Source organism: Centroberyx gerrardi, chromosome 4, assembly GCF_048128805.1.
Source record: "Centroberyx gerrardi isolate f3 chromosome 4, fCenGer3.hap1.cur.20231027, whole genome shotgun sequence".
NCBI lineage: Eukaryota > Metazoa > Chordata > Actinopteri > Beryciformes > Berycidae > Centroberyx > Centroberyx gerrardi.
Window position 1 is genome coordinate 7,721,354 of NC_136000.1, and position 27,289 is coordinate 7,748,642.

The 27,289-nt window shown below is 45.2% G+C and overlaps 1 protein-coding gene across 1 annotated transcript in view; it reads right to left on the reverse strand.

The window, feature by feature from the left end:
• The window catches only part of LOC139929429 (unconventional myosin-IXAa-like), a 144,134-nt gene that overhangs the window by 49,338 nt on the left and 67,507 nt on the right, over positions 1-27,289 (reverse strand). Inside the window, exons 3-10 of the mRNA XM_078283250.1 lie at positions 22,443-22,537; positions 22,118-22,180; positions 19,180-19,279; positions 16,904-16,957; positions 13,057-13,157; positions 11,970-12,096; positions 6,572-6,661; positions 1-34 (exon numbers count right to left, since the gene is read on the reverse strand). The exon at positions 1-34 is cut by the window's left edge and continues 83 nt beyond it. Of these exons, the coding sequence (XP_078139376.1) occupies positions 1-34; positions 6,572-6,661; positions 11,970-12,096; positions 13,057-13,157; positions 16,904-16,957; positions 19,180-19,279; positions 22,118-22,180; positions 22,443-22,537 (664 nt within the window). The remainder of the gene's footprint in view (positions 35-6,571; positions 6,662-11,969; positions 12,097-13,056; positions 13,158-16,903; positions 16,958-19,179; positions 19,280-22,117; positions 22,181-22,442; positions 22,538-27,289) is intronic.

Genomic DNA, 27,289 nt, shown 5'->3' on the forward strand with positions numbered 1-27,289 from the left:
GCGACTTGGCCATGGAGTCCCTCACCGTGCCCGCCTACACACACACACACACACACACACACACACACACAAAACCACAAAAAAACACACACCAACACGTCAGTCTCTGGTCCAATCAAAACCATATGGGTTCCTTAATCTGTAACAGGGGCAGATGCTGTCAAAGCCCACTCTGTGTGCGTGCTATCACTCTCACTTTCTCTCTCTCTTACACACACACACACACACACACACACACACACACAGTCCATTGCATCCCTGAAGTTACACCCCTCCCCTGCTGAACCATATTTATTTCACGGTGGTGGTAATATTGCTGTGGTGGCCCACAAGTGCTGAATGAATATAGGAGAACACTTCATGTGCAATAAGTACGATATTTTCATCCGTCTTGTTTTGATTTCTTGTCCAGATGTTTCCTTGCTGATCTTCTTCAACAGCATGGCATGAAGCCCTTTGGAAAAATTGGGCATTGTGGTATCAACCCCTTAACTAGTAGATGGCACAACAACCTGCCAACATGTCAATTCAAAACACCTGCCAACTGCACGGCAGGAGCTTAGCCCAGTGCAGCACAGGAGAGACACAACATTAATGCTTTCTCTCTCTCTTTTTTGACTCTAAAACTGGATCAGTGTCATCTTAAATGTGTGAGGAGAGGTCTAATGAACTAATGCACAGACACCAGACTCATCCACTGGGACTCTGACTGGGAAAAGCAACTGTTGAGCGGAGATGAGCAGGTCATAAAAACATCAGTGAATGAGTTAGCCAAATTAATGAATAATGTTTTAAACCACGAGTCAAACTCAAAGCCTGTCACTAATTTGGATCCGGCCTGCATGTAAATCTTGGTTTTTAAAGATTTATTTTAGGCATTTTTTATGCTTTATTGACAGAGATAGTGGGAGAGAGAGAGGGGAGGACATGCAGCAAATGACCGCAGGCTGGATTTGAACCCGGGTCGCTGCGGGAAAGACTGAGCCTTATATGGTACGCGCTCTACTTGGTGAGCCACTGGGGCGCCCTGTAAATCTTGGTTTTAATTTAGTTGTGATTAATGAATGGGAAAAGCCAACACTGAACGGGAATTAATCTCATTAGAGGACGATATAATACCTACCTAGTACCACAAATGAGCTAGCATCAGCGCTACCAATTTGCTAACAACCTTGTTACTGTAATTCACAGGTGGTTAAAGTCAGGAAGCTAACACAAGCTAGCATCAGGCTGTATGTAGAAATGGTTAAAGGCTAATAATGACTAACTAATGTCACTTTCTTATTAGAGGGCATTCAGTTCTTGTACAAACACCGACCAAGTGTTAAAGCTAGCAGTCTGCTAGCAGTCTTGCAACTCTAAGTTTCTTTTCTTATGTTTTGTGGTCTTGCTGTGCACAGTATAAATACTTTAGGTGTTTTGAGTCGGGAGCCAGAGCTTTAAGTGCCTCCAGACCCGCAGATCGCTTTTTGGACACCTCATCGATCCATAAAAAACAACACTGCCAAGAGGGGCCTTTATTATGCCTCAACAAGCCAAAGTGAAACTATTCTCTCCCCTTACAGATGATGAAAGGCATGCTAAGCTAACATAAGTGCGCTAAAATGGAGACTTGGACACCAGAGCACATTGCTTGGCAGCTACAAGTGTTATGATTGAACGGGTTGTGAAAGAGGACAACAGAAATCTGCCTGGATCTGTAGACTAGGGTTCCCAAACTCATGCCAAGGACCCTCAAATAGATCATTAGACCACAGAACCACATTTGATAGGATTTTGTCCTATGGAACCCAATCTGAGAAGATCTTTGTAGATTAGATATGATTTAGTAGAGAATTGCATTAACTGATTTTGCTTGGGGAGTGGGCAGTTAAACTTACAATCAAAATAGTAATTCTGATGCAATCTCTAATCTCTGGTGAGTGAAATAAATGCAAAACTACTGTTCCTCATATGCTGGGGACAATAACCTGTGCAACCGCAGACCAGCTCTATTCTGTTGGCATCGGTTTCTCCACTTACATAACAAATACAGCAGATGAGCTAGTTGACAGTAGTGAGAATGACAGGGGCTTCGGTTTATCTGATGTCAAGCTGGTTGTGAGTAAAAGAGTCTGCTGCAGGTTGTAACCTCGGCTCCAAATCACATTACTGTACTGTTTGATCATGTTCCCCCTCTAAATGCCTCCTGCCTCCTCGCCAGGCCGTTACTGTAAATAAAGAAATGTTCTTAATTGGCTCGCCTGGTTAAAGAAAGGTCAAGTAGAACGTATGAATTATACACTGAAAAGACTTAAATAACTTGAATCAGTTATATAACGACAAAGCGAGGCTTTCTGGAACAGTGTGACCCTGATCGACCCCCCGATGTGGGTGTACTTACTAACTTTCTTCAAAACTGCGTCCAGTGAGGCCGCATGGAGCCAACAACTGTGATGAAGCAAAAATGCGAGTTTTAAAAGCCTCCTCTTCCTTCCTGTATTATTGATTGTTTGTGATATTTTTAGCGACCGGGGCCGGCATCGCTCCCGCTCCTAAAGGTTATGTAAGACTGCTATGAATAATTCAACGTTTTAAAAAGGATCACGATTGAAAACGCTTCAGGAGGAACTCGGCGGGATCGGCAGATGCGACTTGAGCATTTGACAAGCTCACTGAGAGCGTATTGTCTCGGCGTTCACAATGTAATTTAATTATTTACCACAATGAAAGTAGTTAGGAGCTACGGGGGAAACGTGGATGGAAACAAATGGGTCGAAACAGGTTTTATGGGAGAGCCACCCAAGAGGCTGACAAAATAATTAGAGGGACTTTATCAGAGAGTTTTGTAAACTGTAACGGCTTTGGTCATTAAAACAGGCCTTAGCTGGTGTTTGTAATTAGAAGTTTCTGCTGTGGGGAAGTTGTTGCTCTCTCTCTCTCTCTCCGTCTCTCTCCCTCTCTCTCTTTTTGTCTCTCTCTCCAGAGAACCACAGGAGGTGTAAAACACTCAGCATGGGCTTACACCGCACGTGGCTCGCTAGCTTCCTCGCTACAGGGCGCAGTGTGTGTGTGTGTGTGTGTGTGTGTGTGCGTGTGTGTGTGTGTGTCCCACCACAATATGCCAATCTGCCTGTATGTTTTTAATTAGAGTTTATGTAGTTGTTGTTTTTGTTCATCAGTGTGCATGTGTGTGTGTGTGCGTTTCTACATCTGTGTGTGACATTATACGAGTCAGGGTGCGTTTGTGATATCTTTACACGTGCAGAGCAGTGGGAGAATACCTCTAAAGCCTCGCTATGTGGCTTCAACCACTTTGAAATTGTTTTTATATGAAGCAGCACCTTTTTACATGAATGCAAAGCAGATGAATGAGTGGCTCTCTGCTCCCGCCGTCCCCTCCCTCCCCTCCCTCCCCTCCCTCCCCTCCCCCCCCTCCCCCCCGTCGCCTCCCCCCTCCCCCCGTCTGACTTCAAACAGGAAGAAGGAACTGGTGGACTCAGATTATCTGCAGCCCCATCAACAAAGTCACAGTCAGCATACCTTATCTTGACACACATAGGCTCATGGGCTCACACGCATGTGCATGCACATACACACACACGCAGACACATACATACATACATGTAGGGCTGGGCAATAATTCATTATTTATCGTGTTTCAATCATATTGTGATTAAATAATGATATGGAGTTATCGTGATATACAGTGCTATCACCTAAATTAATGAGAAAAATAATGCCAAAATGAAATCTGAAACAATGAACATTAATTTGATTATGTAACGTGATTTTGCATATGTTAGCAGATATCATTATATATTGATATTAAAATAATTTCTTAGGATTATTGTGAAATTAGTTGCCCAGCCCCACATGCATGTATACAAGTGCATGCACTTAAACCCTGATTTTTTTCTCACTTAGGTAAGTCTCCAGGCTTCAGTTACAGAAACTGAGACTCTGTCCCGTTCAGGTCGCTGCCTAGATCAACAAACTCTCCACACTCAAATTCAGTGCCAGCCCAACCCAAACCTTTCTCTCTAAACCCAAGCTAAGCCTGAGGGGTATAGCTTTTTGAGCACACGGCCAGCGAAAGGCTGAAATTGCTAATAATTTAATTATTATCGGGGCTTCCTGGTGGCTCAGTGGTCTAAGGTGCGTACCATGCAAACATGACACCCTGGGCTCAAATCTGGCCCAGGACCTTTCTCTCTCTCATAATCTTTCCTGTCTGTCTCTACTTTAAACTGTCAGATAAAGGTGAAAATGCCCCCCCAGCCTAAAAAGAACAATAATAATCAGTGATAAATTGACAGGTGTATTTTTAACAATATCTTTGAACACAGGGTTGTTTACTGGTTAGAGAGAGCGCCCTTCAATCTGACCCGTGTCAAGCCCCTGTGTTGGCAAGCATCAGACCTGCTGAAGTGTCCTTCAGCAAGACTCTGAATCCCTACCAGCTTCAGGGACGCCGCTCTGTAGCTGAGCAAGCAAAAAGAGAAATTCCCTAAAGGTATCAATAAGGTATCACATTGTTATTATTCTGTTTATTAAGCCTGAGGCAAACCCAAGCACTTCTGAGAGATATTCCACCTGACTCACCCCGAGGCCAAATGGTCTGTTAAGGTGCTCTTGGCTTCAGGAATAAATGTCAAACTCTACTCTAACTCTACTCTCCAGCACAGCGGGCCGGGTGCCTCGCTCTCAACCCGGGCCGGACGGGACAGCTGCCTGGGACACTAGCCTTTCTCATCCAAGGAGGAAGGAACCAGCAACAATTGCCAGGTTCTTTTCTCCCCACTTCTGCCTTGTATAAAAACAGGCGTGTTATGGAACATCAGAAAGTCATGGATTCCACAGGCGGCCCTAGCTTGCACCCAAGGGCCCTCGGCCAGACTAAGGCAGGGGCTTCACTGTGGAAGGGGGTGGGCATGGAAGGCGGGGGACCAGAGAGAAGCTGACAGGGACCTGAGAGAGAAGATAGGGGAGAGGCAGCATGTGGTAGCTAATCCTTACCTCCACGCCTGCTAGCTTGCCTTATTGTGGGGACAGATACACAATAATAGGTCATGCATGAGAGTCCGATATGGAGTTCACTCTTTTTCGTCTCTGAGAATACATATCTGGGGATTTCCATACAGCAGATCCCCTCTGCTATTCTCTTCTTTTTCTTTATTTGCCTCTTCTGTCAAAGGGGGACTTTCAGAAACCTGAAGGCCTCTGCCTCTCCCTCCCCCCCTCTCTCCCTCTCTCTCTTTCCCTCCATGTATCTCCATCCGTCTCCCCCTCTCAAGGGTGAGGCTAGCCGGTGAAGGACAGGAGGGAACTTCCATAGCATAACACCAGAAGCCGCAGGACAAGGTTTATCATAGCTGCAGCCCTCGTCCAGGATTAGGTTTCTGATCACATTGTCTGAGCCTCTGTTACACGGCTACTCTCTGGAATATGGGACTGTCGGGGAGTGATGTGTATGTGTGTGTGTGTGTGTGTGTGTGAAGGAGAGAGAGAGAGAGAGAGAGAGAGAGAAAGAGAGACAAACAGACAGACACAGGATCTGGTTTCTGGCCTCTCTACTGTATATTCCAGTGGAGGTTGCACATTCCTGAGATGAGACCACATGACTGGAGGGATGGGGTGGGGGTGGGGGTGGGGGTGGGGGGTGGGACAGGGGGTGCAGCCATTGTTGGGCTAAACTAACGTGCAGATCAGATAGGGGAGGGGGCTGGAGCCAAGCGGAGTCACAGACTATCTATGTGTAGCATTTCCTTCGTGAGACAAAAGGCCCCGCAGCCACCGGCAGAGAGCCGGACCGATTACAATTCTCCATAGAACCATCAAAGGCAGAGGAAACGGGGAGATGAACGGAAAGCCGCTTGAAAGTTAACATTCGCGAGCATGATGATATGCATCGGAGCGCCGTATCTAGGTCAACTGAAGCGTCCCGGAGTGAAACTGGGAGTACGGTACAGGCTGAACGTGTGGCTCTTCTCGGAGCGAGCACGGAGAGGGTTAACTCGCCGCGCTGTCGCTCGTCTTGACAGGAAACGGGAAGTTGCAGAGGAAGAGACCCCCATCAAAAGACCCTCAGAAAGAAGGGGAGTGGGAGGCTGCAGCGCCACAACAAACTCCCCCCCCCCCCCTCCTCCTCCTCCTCCTCCTCCTCCTCCTCCTCCTCCTCCTCCTCCTCCTCCCAAACATATACACACACAAACACAGAATCTCCCCTACTGCTGACGCACTTCACAACAAAACAGTTGGGCTCCGCTTTGCTTTCTTGAGGCCGGACTGGAATGTGCTTAAACCCCGCCCCCCTCCACACCACACCACACAGGCCTCCTGACCACTAGCATGAGAAGAAGAGAAAAAATAGACATGACAAGGAGGTAACCCTGCCTGCTAACAATTTCCTTAAATGTCTGGCGTCTTCTGAGTTCATAAACGTTTGGTGGGAATGAGGTAGGGTCACAGGGGGTGTTAAGGGGAGTCACAGGTCATCGGTTTGAGAAGATGAGGTAGGGTCTGCAGGTTCTGTGAGGTTTGGACTTGGGCGGGTGAGTGTTTCTGGGCGTTGTGGAAACCAAAAGCTCACCTCTGCAAGTTTGTAGGGCACGATCAGCCTCTCGCCGACAGTCACCGTCTTCCTGGTGGTCAGCGCTTCCAGCAGCATCTCCTCTTTCACCTGGGAGGGGGAAAAAAAATAGAAGATCAGGGACAAAGTCGTAGGGGAGGAACACTGCCTCGGCTCACAGGAGGCTGGAGTGTCTCTACAAGTGAAATCTCTGTGGAGGAAGCAAGTGAAAAGAATATTTCCCACTTCAGCGTTCTGTGATAAAAGTGTCACAGAAAAACATTTTGCTGGAAGTGTGCTTTGCATTTTTGTTGCTTTTCTGTACAAGGTCAGACGTTGAACTTTGAACTCCATCACGGTCATGCTAAATACTTTGTCATTTTGATAACGAGAGGCGACATTTGGCCGTGACTGACCCTCCACTCTGCTAAGCCGATGCTCATAATAACCCAGCTGCATTTAACTAGCATAGCTGGCCAAGATTAGCAGCTCTTGGGCCAGAGAGTGCACATAAACGCTGTCCTGCATTCACACACATACACACAATACTATGTGGTATGCACACACACACACACACACACACACACACACACACACTCTAAGCTTGGCCCCAGACAAACCACTGACGACAGGGCCACACTGGGAGAGGCAGATGTCACCGCACACATCTCCTCCATCCACAGGGATCATGGGAGTGGGTTGAACAGCTGCTGCTGAGAGCACGAGTGTGTGTGTGTGTGTATGTGTGTGTGTGTGTGTGTGTGAATGCATGTGCGAGCATGTCTTTGTCTGCGCATATGTGACTGCATGTCTTTATGTGTAAAGGCAAAGGGTGTTGATGTTACAGTTAATACCATTATGGATCTATTTCTGTCAGTTGCCTCCTTTGTAAGGCCTTTGATGTAAACAGAGGAGGGGGATGGGAGGAGGAGTGTTGGGGGGGGGGGGGGCATAATCAGACTTCATTTCACACTGCCTGGTAATCCCTCAAGTGAGAGCAAAGCCTATTCTGCGGCTGGGTGATTGGTCTTTAGCCCGTGCACTGCCATGTGTTTGTCGCCTGGTAACAAGCTTGCTGCTCCGTGTTTTAACAAGGCTGTGATAGCATGGCACACATCAGTGTGTAAGCGCTGGTTTGGGGTCAGTGGTTCTGCTCTTAAACTAACCACTTTTTTCCCTGGACATGATGAGCGTAAGTCTGATTCTAGGTTAGCGAATCTCTAGTCCCGATAGATGCTGTTCTCTCTTTCTTTCTTTGTAGAGAAATAAACAAATTGCATGGCAAAATTAGGCAGTTTAATGTTTTCTTACTGGCAAAGCGCATATCCAAGTGTTGGGGTCCACTTCTCTTTTTGACATTCAATCAACCAAGCAGCAATTATTTCGAGAAAATGTCAAGTTTTAAAACTGGTTTGCCAGTTATTCCTTCATCTTCCCCTACCGAAAGGAATCATGGGAGGCGGTTGTGACCCGTGGAAACCAATTAGGCTGACATTTCAATAAAAATGGTTGCTTGGTGGATTGAATGTATTCCAAAATGAGGAATGGACCCTAACAATTTGGAAAAACCCTCAAGTCATGTTCAATGAAATCAGTGTTTACTGATGAGCAGGAAACCTGACTGGACCTGACTGGAATTTGTGGGCTCCGGCCAGATTGGGATGAATGAACAAATTCCTTCGGTTTGGATTGGCCTTAGGTTCAAATTTTTGTTGAAAGAAAGACGTTTTTAGCCATTTAGAATTTGAATATAATCAACAAACTCAGGCTTTAGTGGGGTTCGGGGTCACAAAAAACTATACCCTCTGGACTGGAATGTTTCAGGTCGGGCCAAGCTCACATTTTCAGGCGCGAGTCTCTCCGTCCCACAGCCCAGAGGATCCAGTCTGTCAGACCCCCATCCTGCCCTACTAGCTGCACTTCCTCTTCCAGTTCCGCCCCCACAGGAAACAGGAAGTCCCGATCAGTCTCGCTCCCATTCATGCATCAATCGACACTCGTGGCAATCGGTTTTCCCTGGGAATTGCCCCACATGACTGTACCACAGCACTAGTGTGAGCGAGAGAGGCGGTTCACATCTCATCCTCTCCAAAACGATGCCCATTGTACATATCAAAGTAAGTCGATTATTTTAGAAACATAATATGTGAAGTACTGTGTGATTTCCAACATCGGCGATTCAGCCATGCATATAAAGTACTTACTCAAAACTACCAGCATCAGCAGTTTGGCTGAACTTTCCCTTCAAGCAGTTCCAACCTTGCGTGACTCATACACGACTGAACCACTGCACTTACAAAACCTCAACAACTTATTTTAGCCATTTAGCAGACGCTCGTGTCCAGACAGGGCCTCGCAATGAGTGGAAGAGTAGAATAATCATGAAATCATGCATCATCAATGTTAGGATCAGAAGGTATGAGTGCCAAAAAACAGTAGAAAAGGTACAAAAAGGACTCGTTTCCCTTAAAAAAAGTCATATACCATCAGTAACAGAGAAGAAAGTTTTACAAGCAAAGAAAGGCGTCACAAAAAGGTACAGTGCAGTCCGTCGGCTCTGTACTCCAACACATTGGATTTTAACTTTAACTTTAGGTTAACGTGCAGACTGTCAGCTTTAATTTGATGGTATTTACATCCGTATCAGGTGAACCGTGTGGGGATTAAAGCCCTTTTTATACATAGTCCGCCCATTTTAGGAGACCGAAAGTAACTGGACGACTGGCTGCTCAGCTGTGTCTTACGGACTGCAGACTGTAAATCACAACAAGCATTTGCTTTGCTGTATTTAGCTCCTTATGTAGTTAAAGTTATTGTTTTGTTTGATTTAACTAAGGTGCATTTTAGTTTTTCCTTGATAGGTGATGCTTGCTTTGTAGGGATGAGACGATACGCTTATCTCACGATACACTGTCAGTGTCTGACTGTGCAGAATTATGTTTATTTCTGAGACACAAATCTTTCCAGCAGTAGCACTGGCTTGCTGGAATATAAACAATAATTTAAAAATGTCATTACAAAGTGCAAATAATATAATTTGGATGGAGAGCTTGTGAAATTGTGATGGTCAAGCCGTCTCATTTGTGATTACTACAGCAGAATAAAAAATGTAGCTAATATTGCGATTCATTTTTCAACCCCATGATACATATTGTCACTTTTGTGTATTGTGATATATTGAATTTCGATATATTGTCCTATCCTTATTGCTTTCCTTATAGTGTATAGATAAAATGTTTTTTATTCAGTATGTGTCCCTTTGTTGTTGTGTTGTCCTTGTTATTTTTATTTCCACTAATTTTTAATGTGTACTTCAGGAAGAGCAGCCATCCCCTCTGCACCAGCTGACAAGAGGTCTAAATAAATTTGAACTTGAAGCACTAACGCAGAGCATGTGGTCAACATGTGGCTCAACTCGCCTCGCCGCCACACCGAGTCACACTGGAGGGAGGAAAAAGACCGCTATTGGTGTTAAAGGGGAACCGTGGCCGGCTCTCCGCAGTCATAACATCCCGGCGGAGCTGCTGACAGGAGTCTCCGGTACACCGGTCACTGCTGTGTCAGTGACTCTACAGGCACGTCCGTAACAGTGACTGGGAAGTGACACCGTCCCTCAGTCCCAGTGAGTGTGTGTGTGTGTGTGTGTGTGTGTGTGTGTATGATTGCAGCGTCCAAACCGGCCTAAGCCTACAGACAAGAATACTTTTTTTTAAATATTTTTGCTTAGATTGTGGTCAGGAAAATATGCATAAATCAAGCCTTTCGAAGACTTGCTTTTCAGTTTAGTTTAGTTTAGTTATTTAGTAGTTTAGTTTATTTGCATAGTGATAAAACAGCAGTGAGGTGATGTTTTTATCACCTCACTGCTAAAATATAATGGTAAAAAAAAAAACAGAAAAAAAGAGGAACAAGTGACTAATTTGCGCAGTTAAGATTAAAAAAACAAACATCTCACCTCAGAACAAAGGAAGGAAAGAAGCAATAAAAAGCTGATGACAAGCGAAGACTGAACTGAACTGGAAAACAGAATCACAACGACAACAAAAAACAACATGGCAGAACCTTGGATCATTGTCTGACTTTTTTTTTTTTATATTCATTTAAATCTCATTTAACCAGGCAGGTGAATTTGGAAACAATTTCAGTGTTTTTTACTGTTGCTGTTTTTCCTGAACGCCCACGCAACGGCACACACAAGCATAACAGGTCTGAAAATAGCCGTTACACAAATAGTACTTTGTGGAAGCGCTGGATGGTTAGACCGCTCTTTGGGACCTGAAGCACCTCTTAACTTCCGCTGTCACCACAAGCTGCTCTTGTGTGGATAAAGCCCTCAGCGGACTAAAAGGCTGCTTTGTAAAAGCCGCACACTGGAGGCAAACTCTCTCTCACAGCGTTTAAAAAAACAACACGGCAGAGGGGAAAAACTGCTATGCTCAAAATGGATTCCCGATTCTTTTCAAAGTTCAATAGGTTCGTTAAGTTTTAAGTATCTTCACTGGGCATGTGATGGAATATCTCTGGGAGGCAAAATGGCAAGGAGGCTGTTTAGGGAGAATAAACTAGCCCTGTGGTAAGATCCTGCTCCGATTCTTCATTTTTATTATCCTTCAAAGTATTTAGAGTATTGCATTTCAGCACAAACTATACGCGAGACAGAAAGATCCTTTGTGATTTTCGTCCAATCCAAATTAAACCGACAGCACCTCAAAATATACGTGCAATAGGATTCAAAACTCCTATTGCACTTTCCTATAAGGTTAATGATTCTGCTGGACTGTCAAAAATCCATCATAAAATCTTACATGAAAAAAGTAAAACAAGACTCGGACTAAGTTGTTGATGCTATTGTTGGATCGCTGAAAACCTTTTTGATTACAGCAGTCACTGACATTGATCACGCTGATTGTGATGCATTGCCTTAACTAAACACTGTAGTGTGCATTTCAATACTGTAGTGTCACCTTTCACTTTTACTACTGTGCTCTTTTGATACCGTTTGTTTACTATAACCTGTTGTGGCTCAGGTTTCCCTGTTGCCACGCCAACGTGTGTTTCTCAATGCAAAGAAATTTTCCCTATGGGGACAATAAAGTCAGTAAAGTAAAGGAAAGTAAGTAGTATTGGATATTGGGCCTAGAACTGGCAAAAATAAGGCATTGGTATCGCAGAATTTCCCCAAAACAAAAGTCCAGTTCCAGGAGCCGTGGAAAACATGTCAGAAATCAAAGCAAAGCAGCTGTGTTTTTCAGTCAAATAAAGATGTTTAATAGATGTTTTTGTCCAAGGACTCCAAGCTAATTCAGCACAGTAAAATGCGTATTTCGTAACTCTGTACTCGAGTAAGCAATGGCCAACACTTGAACTTTAAAACTGTGATTCAGTCTAGGTGAAGAGGCCGTGTCGGTGCGTATCTGACCTCTAGCAGCTCGGAGACGATGGGCAGGACCTCTGGGTTGCAGATGTCGATGGAGTCGTCCCGGTACGTCTTCTTCTTGTAGCGGATGTTCCCCAGGTGCAGGATGGCCGACAGCAGGCAGAAGATCCTGACAAGGAAGAGAGACGCTCTGGTTACCACATTTACATTTTACATTTTAGGTATTCTGCTGACGCTCTCATCCAGCATGACTTACAACAGAAAGTGAACAGGCAGGGAGTTCAGTGTCTTGCTCAGGGAGACTTTAACAGGAAACATTGGCTGCTGCAGGGATCAAACCTGTGACTTTTCTGCTACGGGACAGTCTCGCTAACCCGTAGGCCACCGTGACACTATTCATGTCACCTAATGAAACATCTCCCTTTAAACACTGCTTGCAAGGGAGAGCTAGAGAAGGAGACGACATTTATACTGCTACTATCAGATGAAAACTGTGCATTTCCCAAAAAGTCGACTTTACAAAAGCAGCTTTACTTCCACACTGATGCCTGTTTACTTTTGTAGAATTTACACTGGGATGCAACAGTCCAAGGGTCATGAAATCTACTCAGCACATAAAGGAGGGCAAGTAAATGTTTCCATTCAACCAAGAAAATAAGGAGGTTGGAGTTGGTGAGAAACAAACAAGTTAAGATCAGGATAAAGTCAGATGAAGGAAGAGAGAAAAGACAGATGTTGTGCTGCCTGAATGCTCATAGTGATAGTATGCTGAATGTGTATATAAGATAAGATAAAATTGCACTTTATTGATCCCCTAGGGGAAATTCAGGATATATAGAGTGATCTGTATAATCTACTATCTGTCCCCTTGTACTGAATGTGATCTTTTTGTCTCCGTATGTCTGCCTGAATGTATTTATGTTACTAAATGAGCTGTTGATGTTTCCTCACAACAATGCCATACAGAGAAACCCCTTTACATTCATTGTACTTGGCAAATAAATAACTTCTGATCCTGCTTCTGGTAGAGTTCAAAGACAGTGGGACTGAGCTTGAAAGACAGTTATGATAAAGGCGTAGAGCACACAGCACGTGTTAGAGCTGATATCTCTGTGTAGAAACGTCTTACTGTTTGCGCGTGGTGGGCAGGAAGCCGACCATCTCCATAGCCAGCTGCAGCCGCTCAAAGTCATGTTTCAGGTCCTCTCCTTCCACTGTAAAGCAGTCCTGCTGGTGTAAGATGCACACACACACACACACACACACATGCACAACACACACACACACACACACACACACGCACAACACACACACACGCACAAAGATAGACGGAGTGAGAACAAGGGAGAGGCATCAGCATTAAAAAGTATTCTTCATTTCACACAAAAGCCGTTTGAAAACTACTGAATCCATTTCACTGCTACTGAACTGCTACTAAAGGGATAAAATTGTGCTTTGTGTTCCTAGTGAATATTACGATCGTGTCAGCATCCTGCAAAAGCATGAGTGTGTGTGTGTGTTTGAGAGTGAATGAGTGAGTGTGTGTGTGTGTGATTGAGTGACTGCATGAACGTATACCAGTGAGCGACTTCTGCCATAAGTGAGCGTGTGAATGAATGAATGACCGCTGTAGTAAATGAGATACTGAATGAGTGCTGGGGTGAGTGAACGAGTGAGAGAGTGTGTGTGTGTGTGTGTGTCAGTGTGTGTGTGTGTGTGTGTGTGTGTGTGTGTCTCCCCAGGCCCTCCGGTCGGTCAGCATGTCTCTGCTCCGGCAGCGAGCCTCACTCAAGCTGTAATTAGCACATACCATAGAGAGCGGCCAGCGAGAGGAGACACGGGAACCCATAATCCACACTCTGGATCGGCCTCTTGTACACTTTAACATTCAACACTCTTCTCGTCTCCATTGTTTTCCTTCGGCTTGTAACTTGCCAGGAACTGAAAAGCCAACAATTGGCATATCTCTCCAGTGAGCTTCTCCAATTGCAACAAAGGGGTTTTGAGGCTTCTCCAGCTACGGGTAAGTCCCGGGAAAAGGCAATTTTCAAATTGCCGGGTTTGTTCGACCTCAATGCCAAGCGGCACAATGTGATATGTTCAAGGAAGTTGGGAAAATAAAGAGATCAATGTTGGCCAGTTGCAAGGGAATACTTTGGTCTAAAACCAAACCCTTAACTCTTAGTAAAAAAACAAGGGATTCTTGAGTCCAGTAAAGGGATAATTAAGGAACAATCTGTTCTTTTCACCTATTTTAAACAAAGATTATTTTCTCACTTCAGTATTCATATGCTGTGGTTGTAATTCTAAGCCAGTGGAGAATTTACAACACTTCTGGCGCAGGCGAACGCTAAGTGAAACCAAGTTAGGAGCCCAACTGCACATGGAACTTTATATCAGATCGCTCATGGATCCAATTAAAAGTTATGTGCTGTGCATCGAGTTGAGGCTTCCCTGTTACTTACCATAACTTAATCAAGACTTGAGTGATTTCTGTTGTCAGGCCACGCAGTGATATGAGACAAAGTGCCCGGTGATGTGCCAAAAACAGCATGCCAACCCGTCCCTAGACATTCCACCCAGGCAAAAACCATAGACACCCAAACAGGCACACAATGCAGACCCGCAACCACCATGGCCCAGAACAAAACACCCGACTGCACACATCAAATGCAAACATCAAGACGAAATGTTTGGTCTTTGGGATCTTCTGTTAAACACTAGATTTTTTATTTAAATTTGTTTATTTTCTATTTTCTACACTAGACGTTGCGTCTGGCATCTGTATAAACTCATCACAGTTCAGAGAGCTGGGTGTCTTTATTTACTGCTGCCTGCCCCCTGCCTATTGGCCGCTGCTTTAGGTCAAAGGTTAAATAGGCCCAAGGGGTTGGTCAGATGCTCAGACAGCTGTCAAGGGCTGCTGTGTGTGTGTCTGAGTTTGGGAAGACGGTGACATCATCTCCTTGGACAGTGGGGTCACAGACTGATGAGGTCATCGGCTGACCCCTGGGAGAGACAGCATGTCAACAAACAGCCAGAGGGGACGGACGAGTAAGGAAAGAAATGAGAGAGAGAGAGAGAGAGAGAGAGAGAGAGAGAGAGAGGAGCCGGGGGGAGGAAGGCGGGGGAAATGGGGAAAAGAGGGACAAAGAAGAGAGAGAAGAGGGGGAAGAGAATGAAGGACAGACGAAAGTAAAAGGATTAAATACTCGGAGGACTGGGCAGCTCCCAGGTGTCGGTATGTTAAACTGTAAGAATATGAAGCAGGACGGTGCTGAAAAAGAGCGAGTGTCCTCAGAAAACCTTTCCTGGATGAATAAAGGTTTGAAAAGGGGGAGGTGCAGGGCCAAAGTCAAGAGAGAACTAGAGCAAGACTAATAGACGAGGGCCTTTGCTCCTCATAGTTGTATTTACACTAATTGACTCTCTGTCAAGTGTTTGCTAGCCGGCAAAGTCAAGGTAAGGTAATCTTCCATTAGGAGACATTAAATCCCTTAACCACACACAACAAATCCCACTGACCAAACATTACCCAGTTCAGGTGAAGGCTGGCAAGACAGTGGCAGGCTCAAGACCGGTGAAACAGCAAACACACACGCGCGCACATACATACACACACACACGTACACACACACACACAAAATGGACCACATAAAGGGAAGTTTCAGGACGTGAAGCCTATCCTACTGATCATTCCCGAAGCCATCTCTCAGAACATACATAGGGATTGTATGTCAGTTTCTTTAAAAATCACATATAAGCCCTTTCAAACAGTTCTTATTACTTATTCTTAATATTACTGCAGCTTATGGAAGTAAATGGAATGGCTAGCCTGCGCTTTTGAAATCGCTTCAATCTCCATTGACTTAAATATAATGCTATCGAACTAGGCAATTTCTCTGAAACCACCAGTGTGAAGCCTTTTGTCTCAAGTGCTTTGTAGTATGAAGACTTGTTTATCTACATAAGTCTATACACATGCTTTTTTGTATATATGTAGAGTGACATTTAATCTACTGTCTATTGTATGTCTACAGTATATCATTGTTCCGTTGTGACTCTTGCAGTGTGAGGTTCTGCTATCCGTGTACCATGTGTCGGTATTCATGTCACTATATGAGTTGTCAGGACAAACTCCTGTACATTTATTGGACTACGTAATGAAAGTGACTCTGAAATTGATTCCATCAGCAGGATTGACCTCTGACAATCCTGAACCTTCCCTTTAAAGATGGCGGACTCCAGGTTTGACATCATCACTCATCCCCCAGCACAAAGCACCCAAAACTAAATATTTGTTTGAAGGGATTCCTTTACATTTTAATTTTATTTGGCTAACCAGCTAGCCATGCCACTTGCTTTCACTAAGGAATGAGGATTGAAAGAGATCAATTCCAAAATACTATATATTCCTTTTGGGAAAAAATGATAACCTTAAGTTTATTATTCAATATCTTTGCAATACACAAGATCCTGTCTCTAAGCGTTACCATTTTGACAACAAAAGACTTACACTAAGTTACACTACTATCCTTGAAAAAGCACCATGATTAGCTGTGACTTTTGCTGTCAATCATAAGAGTCAGTGTCACATTTGTCAAATGCTGGATAACAAAACTCTTCAAATATACAAGAATCTCTTGAGTAAAAATAACCAATTACGGTAAAATCCAAGATATTAAAGTATCCCTTTAAACATTTTATTGGGAGTTCAAAAATGTTAAACTCCCTGAGTGGGGAAGAGCAAGTGATGTCAGTCCAGGTCGCTGCCATCTTTATGCATCTGATCCATTTCAGTGACAGAAGGAGCGTGTTGACAGACGACAGAATAACACCATGACTGGCACCCAGCACCAAAAACCCAGAGAATCAAGACACGCCCGTACACCCACACACACACACACACACACACACACACACACACACACACACACACGGGTACACACACGACTTCCCATCCACGCAATACTGACCAGCTCGCTCTCATAGTAATTGTCCCAGGGGAGTTTGTGCGATTTCTTTGTCATCTGGAAGCAAGGCAGAGCGGGTTAAGAAGACGTGGAAATTGACAACACACAACAACACACGCGCTTTTCAAATGACACATGCTGTTAATACATGAGGAAAAGATTACTAATCCTCACACACGTGCACACAAACACACACACACACACATCTCCAGAGTTGTGATAATTGAATCCACTACACCGTGACCTAATCGCAGACGGCGGGTGACACAACTGGTTTGAATTGTGGAGACCAAGAGACAATGCTGTTTGTGAAAACTTTATGTTTATGTTATGTATTCGAGAACTGCAGAGAGACAGACAGACAGACAGACAGACAGGAAAAGTGTCAGACAGACAGACAGACAGACAGACAGACAGAGAGACCAAATCCATCTCAGAGAGGAGAGAGAGCTAAATATGGATAATCGTTTTGCTCCTTTGTGACAGCATGTGTGCTAGGATTTAGATTGTGAGTGTCAATGTGTGTGTGTGTGTGTGTGTGTGTGTGTGTGTGTTGGCCGCATGCCTGCTGTTTGTCAGGGACACACACACATACACACACACGCACGCACACACACGCGACCGCCGGCGCCCTCTGCACGAGAGCGAGTCAGCGCCAGATTAACTCTCGACTCTCAACTGCTGTTGCCATGGAAACAGAGCTGCATAGTAACAGGCAGCGAGGGGTTTTTGTTGTCGTGGGGATTAAGGGAGGAGAAAAAACTGTTACTTTTTTGGGGAAGCCAAAAAGAGATGAACAAAGAGGGTTTTTCTTTTTCTTTTTTCTTTTTTTTTTCGCCTCCCCAGCGTCCTGCGATGGGAAGAGGGAATTTGAATCCACACACATCTGCTGCCAACGCACGCAGATGCACTGAAAAAGATGCACACATATGGGGGTTTTTGGCATGTACACACACACACACACACACACACACACACACACGAGCAGCGCTGCAGTTAACAGATGCAGGGGTGAAATTTTGGGCTGATGCAATCAACACTTTGGAGTGTTGAGGGGTGCTCCAGTTATGAAAAATGAGCAAATAAGAGCCAAAGGAGAGAGAGAAAGGAGGGAAGGAAGACAGAGAAATTGTCTCTCATCATCTTCGGTGTCTCCATCAATCTCCCTACACAGGGCCTCGGCTTTTTTTAGATAAATAATAACTCATCCTTGCCTGCATTTGGGACAGAAGTTCACCATTTCCAACAGAGAAAAAGAGTTATTCCCACTTCTAATCCATGTATCTGCTCTCGATTCTTTTCAGCACGATAAACTTTAAACCTCACGCTGCCTGCTTTGCATTATACATGAGATCTCTGATGTCCTCGTGTCGCTGGGTCAGTTACTGCTGTGTCTCCTCGTTACCCGTTGTCCTGTCACAGCACCATGTTACCAACACTACTGCCTGGTGTGTGTTATGTGCCTGGCAGTAAACAACTTCTGATTTGCTGTTTTTGGTAAGTGGTTATGAAGGAGAAGCCACCATGCTGGACAAGTAACGTCAAAAAGAGAAATTCTAATGTCCTCCCTGATCTTTCTATCCCTTCTATTGTTTCTATCCTATAGTATAACGTGAACACAGTATGACTCCAGAAAAATGTGGCAATTTCTTCGGTTTGTTAGGGAGGTAGAGGCGATATCGTCACAGTCCCTCCTGTATTGTGCCTCCTCCAACATGGTGGCATGTCCCTCATAAGCAGCGGTAAGCACTATCCAAACACTGTGTGACAGGTCTATATTCTGACCTATATGAGTAAACACAGCAGCAATGATTTAATGAAGAACTCAGTCTCAGTGACTGCACAGGAAGATATGTAAAACACAACGAAATAACCTGCGTCAATTTGCAAAATGAAAACCGAAGACAATTAGAGTTGAGACGTTTAAGAGTCTATAAGCAAGTTTGTAGCGTTCAACTGTAAAAACTTAATCTGTTTGGTTAGCTCCCAAATGCGATCACAACAACATAAATTCTGTTTTCTTTGTTCCCTCTGTCCTTCACGTACACAGAAATGTGATTTTAATGATTTTCCGGATAACACAATAAAACGGCATACATATCCTGGGTGATGACATATGGAATCTGTTTAGAAATATGTGCATTTATTTTGCTGTTTATACGCATTAAAGACACTTGTGCTGTATAACACAGACGCTGTGTGTGTGTGTGTATGCGTGTGTGTGTGTGTGTGTGTGTGTGTGTGTGTGTGTGTATGAGTGTGTGTGTGTGTGTGTGTACCTGGTTGAGGTAGTGGTACTCCTCAGGTTTGAGCAGGTGGAAGGCCTTCCTCTCCTCTTCGCTGGCTCCTGCCAACAGGTAGTAGAATACATGGTAGTTCCTAGACACACACACACACACACACACACACACACACACACACACACACACACACACACAAGTTAGAAGGTATGATTCTACGACAGAAAGACGGCAGAAGACTTGCTGTATTGATTTCTTCAATGTAACACTGTGAATCATTTTAAATTGTCTCAGAGGACAAGCGGGGACAGCGGCTTTCAAATCTGGTCGCTCCGCTGAAACGACGCCTCAGGAGGACGGCGAGACGCCATTCAAGGCTTTGGCACACGGTGAAAAACCCTCTATCTGCAGCCCGTTTCACAACCCAAACCTGCGATACGTAACAAATATGTCACACCTTCGACCCGGCGGGCTCGTGTTTCAAGTCAAACAAAGGAGCAGTGTGCAGCGCGGGCTGGAGGTAAGGAGCTGTGATTAGCCGTGACAAAGGCTGGGGCTCCGGCCAGCGCTGAGATGTAATTCTATTACCGCTGGAAACGAGCTCGCTCTCCACAGAGAGACGCTCGGCGCTCGGCGGAGTGGACGCCGCGGTGGAAACGTTAGAACGCCCGGGGAGGATATTACAATGTCCTCATCTGTAATTGGTGGCAGAAGCAAGGATGGGTGTTTTTGTGAAGTTTTTCACTCTTTTTAGAAACTTATGTGCAATAAAGGAGTCGATATTTGAATCCAGAAGTGAGCAATTCAACACATGAAATGAACAAAAAAAAGGAAGATACGCCTATTACTACTGCTACTATTAATACTAATAATAATAATACTGATAATACAGTTCCTACTACTACCACTGCTACTATTTTTACTACTGTCACTGCTACTGCTGCTAATACTACTACTAATAGTTAAAATAATAACAATAATGAACCATGGTTATTGATTAAGCAACTGATAATATGACTGTCACTGCTACTGCTGCTACTGCTACTACTAATAAAAACAATAATGAACTGTGGTTGTTTATAAAGCTACAGTTCATACAGTCCCCGCTGCTGCTGCTACTACTTTAATAATACTAATAATGAGAATAATAATGATGAAACATGGTAGTGTATTTAGCTACGGATGATACAGTCCCTACTACTACTACTACTACTACTACTACTACTACTACTACTAATAATAATGAATCATGGTTAATAAGCTTTGGATAACACAGTCTCTGCTACACCTCAATACTAAAAGAATGAACCATGGTTGAGTAAGAACCCCTCGTGCACTCCGGTCATGTTCTGACCCTCGCAGCTCGACAGCGTCCCTGGAAAGCTTAGCTTGTTCCCTCCTTGTGTTTTCTGCGCCCCCCGGGGTCGTACAGAGGCAACCCGTCGTGGAACATGCCGTTAAGATTTAAGATAGTATGCAGTTTATCACCAACCCCCCCCCCCCCCCCCCCCCACTCCCCCCTCTCCCCTGGTCTGAGCCGTCTGGGAGGTCCGTACCCCGGCCTGTCTTTAGTTTCCACCCTATCAATATGGCCGCCAGGGCCTGTCATCAGGATGAAATAGAAACCTCGGGCCAATCAGGGTTAGGAGGATTAGGTGACCAGTAGAGGGTTTTAGTTTTTTTTTTTTTTTTTCCTCCCCTCACAAAGCTATTATGCTGTTGGGATCGGCTGACTTTTTTACTGTCGCCTGGGAGAGATGAGTGATATGGGGACAGGGGTGCGGGTGGAGATGAGAGTGTGTGTGTGTGTGTGTGTGTGTGTGTGTGTATTGCCTGGGAGATGAGTGATTTCTGTGTGTGTGTGTGTATGTATGTGTGTGCACTGTCTGAGAGATTAATGATTTGGGGATGTGGGTAGGTGCAGGTGGAGGTGTATGCATGTATGTGTGTGTGTGTGTGTGTGTGTGTGTGTGTGCGTGCACGCTGCCTGGGAGATGAGTGATTTGGGATTGTGGTTGGGCCTGGCAGTGGAGGCGTGTGTGTGTGTGTGTGTGTGTGTGTGTGTACAAGAAGTAACAGTGAGGATAGATAGGGTTTTTATTACACCGGTAACAAAACCAATCTCCATGAAATAGAAATCTGTATATAATATTTACTCATTGTTCATTACACACTATGCAAATCATTAATAGACAATCCTGCCCTGTGTGCATTTTGACCAAACTGTGAGGGAAACCGGAGAGTTGGTGCTGTCAACCGAGCGAGGAGCGGAGGCCGGTTAATGTGGCCTATTCCAGACGGACACCTGATATCTCCTCAGTTCACAGAGGAAATGAAGGCTGTCCAGGTGTCGGGTTTCTCACACAAAGAAGATGCGAGTGCAGCGATATGGATTTGACATCTTAGCTCTTAGAAGAGAGGGAATACGGTTCTTAGATGGTTGATGGCTAAACCACACCGTCCTGGTATACTGTGGGTTAGGGCAGCGAGCTTGTGATTACAGCAGTGATTCCCAAACTGGGGTTCAGGGACCACCGGGGGTCCACGACAGGGTCCCGGGGGGTCCACAGCAAAATGAAGAATAATTTGATGTCACCGTTATTTAATTACCTTGAAGTTAGCCGAATAAAAGACTATACTAAAATACTATATTATACCAACATACTATACCAGCATAACAATAACTATTTTCACCATCTCCACTGTTAATCTCCCAACATACAGTAGAGACAGTTTTGTCAAAGATCTCCCCAGATTCAGGGTTCCTGGGACAAAATCTTATCGGGGGGGGGGTCCATAGTCTAATCTGGGTCTATTTGTGGGTTCCTTGGTATGAAAAACTTTGGAAACCTCTGGGTTAGACACCACTTCTTCAGCAGACTGATGTATCACAACGTGTCCGAGTATCATCCAATTATCGCCCAGTATCGGCCCAATATCCGACACTGGTATCAGTATGTGTGGTGTCCTGACTCACCTCTCATTGTGCTCCTGGTAGACCAGACGTGACTTCTCTAGGAGGTACTTTTCCACGTACGCTCTGAAAACACCACACACACACACACACACACACACACACACACACACACACACACACACACACACACACACACAGAGAGTTCAATGGGAAGTTGACAAAGAACTTCCTCTTGTACAGCTCCTCTAATTAGAAGAAGCAAAGACTCCAGATATTAAAGTAACGCTACAACAGGGAAGTAGGTAAAAGAGTAAATGGTTGTGTGTGTGTCTGTGTGTGTGTGTGTGTGTGTGTGTGTGTGTGTGTGTGTGTGTGTGTGTCTCACCCCCGGACGGTGCCACTCTCCTGGTAGTTGACCTGGATGAACTTGCCGAAGCGGCTGGAGTTGTTGTTGTGGGCCGTCTTGGCGTTCCCGAAGGCCTGAGGGGAAAATGGAAATAAAACATTACGATTCACCTCCAGGTCAACATCTCAGTACCGACAGGCTGTGATTGGCAGGTACAGAAGTTAGAAGTTAGATAACATTCAAGAGGAAAATGTCTGCAGAACAAATGCATGAAAGGAGACTTCTATAATGGCAATAACGTATATGCTGTTCCCTCTTCTTCTTTCTCTCGCTCTCTTAGTATCCAATAGGACAGAAAAAGCCATAAAAACGCTAAAATACATTTCAACAGAGACAGCAAACGACAAAAGAAGCTTTACAGGTTTACATCAAAATCTACTGGGTCTTAAATTCGCACATGTATGCGTAAACATGTGAACGAAACTTTACGACGGGAACTGAACTCTGAACCGAACTGAAAAAAGTGTTAGGTGCAGAGGGAACGGCTACCAATCACAGCACTGTAGCAGAGGTCATGGGGCTTGGAGAGGGGCCCCCAAGAGAGACACACACACACACACACACACACACACACACACACACACACAGACATGCCGACCACGCACTAAACTGCCACATTCTTATGTGCGCAAATACGCTTGGGAGATGAAAACAGGCACACACACTAACTGTGGGAGTCTGAGTGTGTCTGTGCTACACACACACACACACACACACACACACACACACACACATAAGACAAATATGCTTGGGAACTGAAAACAGGTGAATATGTGCACACACACACTTTCACCGTACACTCAACTACTTAAACTAAATATTCTTGCACATACAAATATTCATCTGGACTGAAAACACACACATAGGTACTAATGCACACACACACACACACACACACAGGGGCCCATCATTAGAGGCCCCTGGAGGAACCATTAAGACTCTCATTAGGAGTCTGATGGGCCCCAGTGGGGCTGGTTAGCTAGACCAGTATGAGCCTGCTGGTGAACTGGAACTGAGAGGAAGAGAGGAGAGGAGAGGAGAGGGAAGGAGAGGAGAAGAGAGGAGAGGAGAGGGAAGGAGAGGAGAAGAGAGGAGAGGAGAGGAGAGGAGAGGAGGGAAGGAGAGGAGAGGAGAGGAGAAAGAAGAGAGGAGAGGAGAGGAAAGGAGAGGAGAGGAGAGGGAAGGAGAGGAGAGGAGAGGAGGGAAGGAGAGGAGAGGAGAAGAGAGGAGAGGGGAAAGGAGGAGGGGAGAGGAGAGGAGAGGAGAGGAGAAGAGAGGAGAGGAGAGGGGAAAGGAGGAGGGGAGAGGAGAGGAGAGGAGAGGAGAGGGAAGGAGAGGAGAGGGAAGGGAAGGAGAGGAAAGAAGAGGGGAGTTGAAGAGGAAATAAAGAAGAGGGGGGAGAGGACGTGAAGGTATGATAGAGGAGAGGAAGATATAAGGGACGAAGAAGAGGAAAGACAAAAGAAAGAAGGGAGAGGAGAGAAGGTGAGAGGAATAAAGATGAAGAAAAGAGAGAAAGGAAAGAAGAGGAGAGGAGGAGAGGAAATAAGTTATAAAGAAGAAACAAAGAAGAGGGAGGAGAGGACATGAAGGAAGGTTAGAGAAGAGGAGAAGAGAAGGAAGAGGAGACGAAGAGAGGAAAGAAGAGAAAGAAGAAAAGAAAAATGAAAGGAGAGAAGAGGAGAGGAGACAGGAAAAGAACTAGGGAAATGAGGAAAGAAGAGAAAGGGAAAAAGAGGAGACGAGGCAAGACGAGAAGAGAGAAGAAAGAGGAGATGAGAGGACGAGAGAGGAAAGAAGTTAAAGAAGAAAGAAAGAAGAGGGAGGAGAGGACATGAACGTAGGATAGAGCAGAGAGAGAGAGAAAGAGAGAGAGAGCGACGCAACATATTTTCATATTTCAGCAGTACAGTTGACAGATGCAGGGGTGAAACTTTGGGCTGATGCAATCGGTATTTTGGAGCGCTGAGATGAGCTGCAGTCGTGATAAATGAGTAAATATGAACCAGCAGGGATGGAGGGAGGCGGGTGGTGTGTGTGTGTGTGTGTGTGTGTGTGTGTGGGGAAGGGGAGGGTGGAGGAGGAAGAGACAGAAAGGAAGACATGGAGACAGAAACAGAGAGAAAGAGAGACAAAGAGAGAGAGAGAGAAGTGGGCGTCGGATAATTGAACTTGACTGAATATAACACGCTTAATAAGAACTAAAATCCCGCTCCTGAGTCGGGCTTTGATCACCCAGATGACACCCATTCAGAAGCACACCCACCCACCCACCCACCCACCCTCCGCCCGCCTGACACACACTTAGCAGCCCAATCAGGAAAGAACAGTAGAACCAAAATGAAAAAAAAGCAACAAATACGCGGGGTAATCTCCACATTAGAGCTTGATCTCTCTCTCTATCTGTCTTTCTGTCTGTCTCGCCTCCTCCCTCTCTCTCTCTCACTGTTCCTATCTCTCTCTCTCTCTCTCTCTCTCCAACTATTCGTTTCTCTCCACCTCCCTCTCATTCTCATTTCCCCCTATCCATCCCTTCGTTCCCCGTCCATCTTTCCTTTCTCTCCAACAGATTTCTATTAGGTCTTCTTTATGAAATGTAGGGTAACTACTGCATGGGTCGAGTCACACTGCCAACCACAGAGAGAGAGAGAGAGAGAGAGAGAGAGAGAGAGAGAGAGAGAGAGAGAGACAGAGAGAGAGAGAGAGAGCGAGAGAGAGAGAGACAGAGACAGAGAGAGAGAGAGAGAGAGAGAGAGAGAGAGAGAGAGAGATCTACTGCTATGGAAACCAGGATTGGCAGCAGTTCACTTTCAATTCACTCAATCCAAAATGTAAATTGAAACTGCAATTCACATGATAATGACAGAGCTTTCATTCTCAATAATTTTTGGATATGAGAGCCGTTCTGTGGCAAAATATTTCCAGTTTTCGAGTTTTGGAGGAAAATGCACTTCCTGAATTGATAGAATTGAAAGTGAAATGAGCCCAAGTCTGGTAGGAAACTGTCAACAACAATCAAACCGACACCGGCAGAAAACAGACTGAGGGAGAGAGAGAGAGAGAGAGAGAGAGACAGACAGATAGAAAGACAGGCACGACTGTATCTGTGTGTGTGTGTGTGTGTGTGAGAAGATGTATGTACTGGTGTCTTTGTATGTGTGCAAGTTCACCTTAAGTGCAGCTCTTTGCATGATGCATGTGTTTTGAGCGTGGATGCAAGGCCTGCCGTGTGTGTGTGTGTGCGTGTGCGTGTGCGTGTGCATGTGCGTGTGTATGGGCATGTGTGTGAGATTAATGAGTGGGGCGGCAGTGTCTGGGTGATTTAGTGGTGAACTCTGCTTCATGGTCAACACCCCCAAACCCCCAACCCCCACTTGGGAGCTGGGACCGCAGCACAGGAAAACACACACTGTGGATCGGAGATTACTATGTGCGTGTGTGTGCGTGTGTGTGTGTGTGTGTGTGTGCGCGCTATGTGTATGTGTGTATGGACAGTGCATGTGTTTCCAGTGGTGGAGTATTTCTGGCTGCCTTAGCCCACCACTGCTGAGTGAATACAGAGACACACTGATACCAGGGTTGGGGTTCAATTCACTTTCAATTCAGTCAATTCAGGAGGTGGATTCTCTTCAAAGTTTTCTTCTCCTAAAATGTATTTCTTTTACAAATGTAAAAAGCCTTGGACTCGTTTCCATCGTGGTCCTTGATGTTCTTGCAGCCAAGCAAAGTGATGACAGGCAACAGAACATACAAGTCAAACTGTGATTTAAAGTATGTTCTTCCTAAAAGCATTACAGAAGCACACGAGAGAAACGGACAGACAGGATACATGAGCCAGTCCCTCACAAGGCTATCATTATGATGTGAGCTGTCGCGTCAATTTCCAATTTGAATTGAGTCAATAAAAAACTGAATTAACCCCAAACCTGACTGCATACCCTGAAGTGCCATACAGAGGCCAGAAATAGCAAACTTAAGCATGTTGAAAAAAAAATCAGAGCTGCATCCATTTGCACAAATCAAAGCTGCAGCGCTTAGCCTGCCATATGTTAGACTTTATGTTGAAGCCGATGTATTGACCCTAAGGCCTAATCCTGCTGTGTGTGTGTGTGTGTGTGTGTATGTGTGTGTGCATGTATGAGTCCAAATGGCAACACTGGCTCTGCATTAGCAGTATGCTAATGTCTGCTTGGGCGCTATGTTAGCCCCTGTGGGCTTTTCCACGCTGTCACATTACGTTAGCCAGTTATGTCGTACGCTGCAGCAGAAAAGCCCGATTCTTCAGCCTCAAAGGCAGCAAGCTGCGGCACTGCTGTTTAAAAAAGGGATTTAGCGAGTTAAGCGTTGAGGGGAGGGGGACAAGTCGGGCGCTAGTCTGTTAATTAGCATGTCAAGACCTTCCTCAACGCGGGGGCTAAAACGGGCTCATATATTAACGCTAACAACCTGGTGCTCTCTTCTCCATCTCTTTTTTCCTCTTCAATTACAGCTGCAGTGTTTTTGCCCACTCTTTCACAAAAACCGACAGGTGACCTAGATTTGTGAAAAATAACTGGAAACGTGCCAAAACCGCTGCCGGTGTGTAGCCTGCATTAGCTAGCCTGCTGTGTACCACGGAGGGCTGAGTGGCTAAAATTATTGATGCTGGCTGCAGCCTGCTGATGTCCAGGTGAGGACCGCTGCTGCTGCTGCTGCTGCTGCTGCTCTGCTGCTGCTGCTGCTGGATCTGATTTTTTGCCTGCGTGGATATCCAGGTCAGAGGGGGCTGACATTATGTGGGGGGACTGGGTGTGACTCACAGCCCAAAACACACCACTTGAGAAATA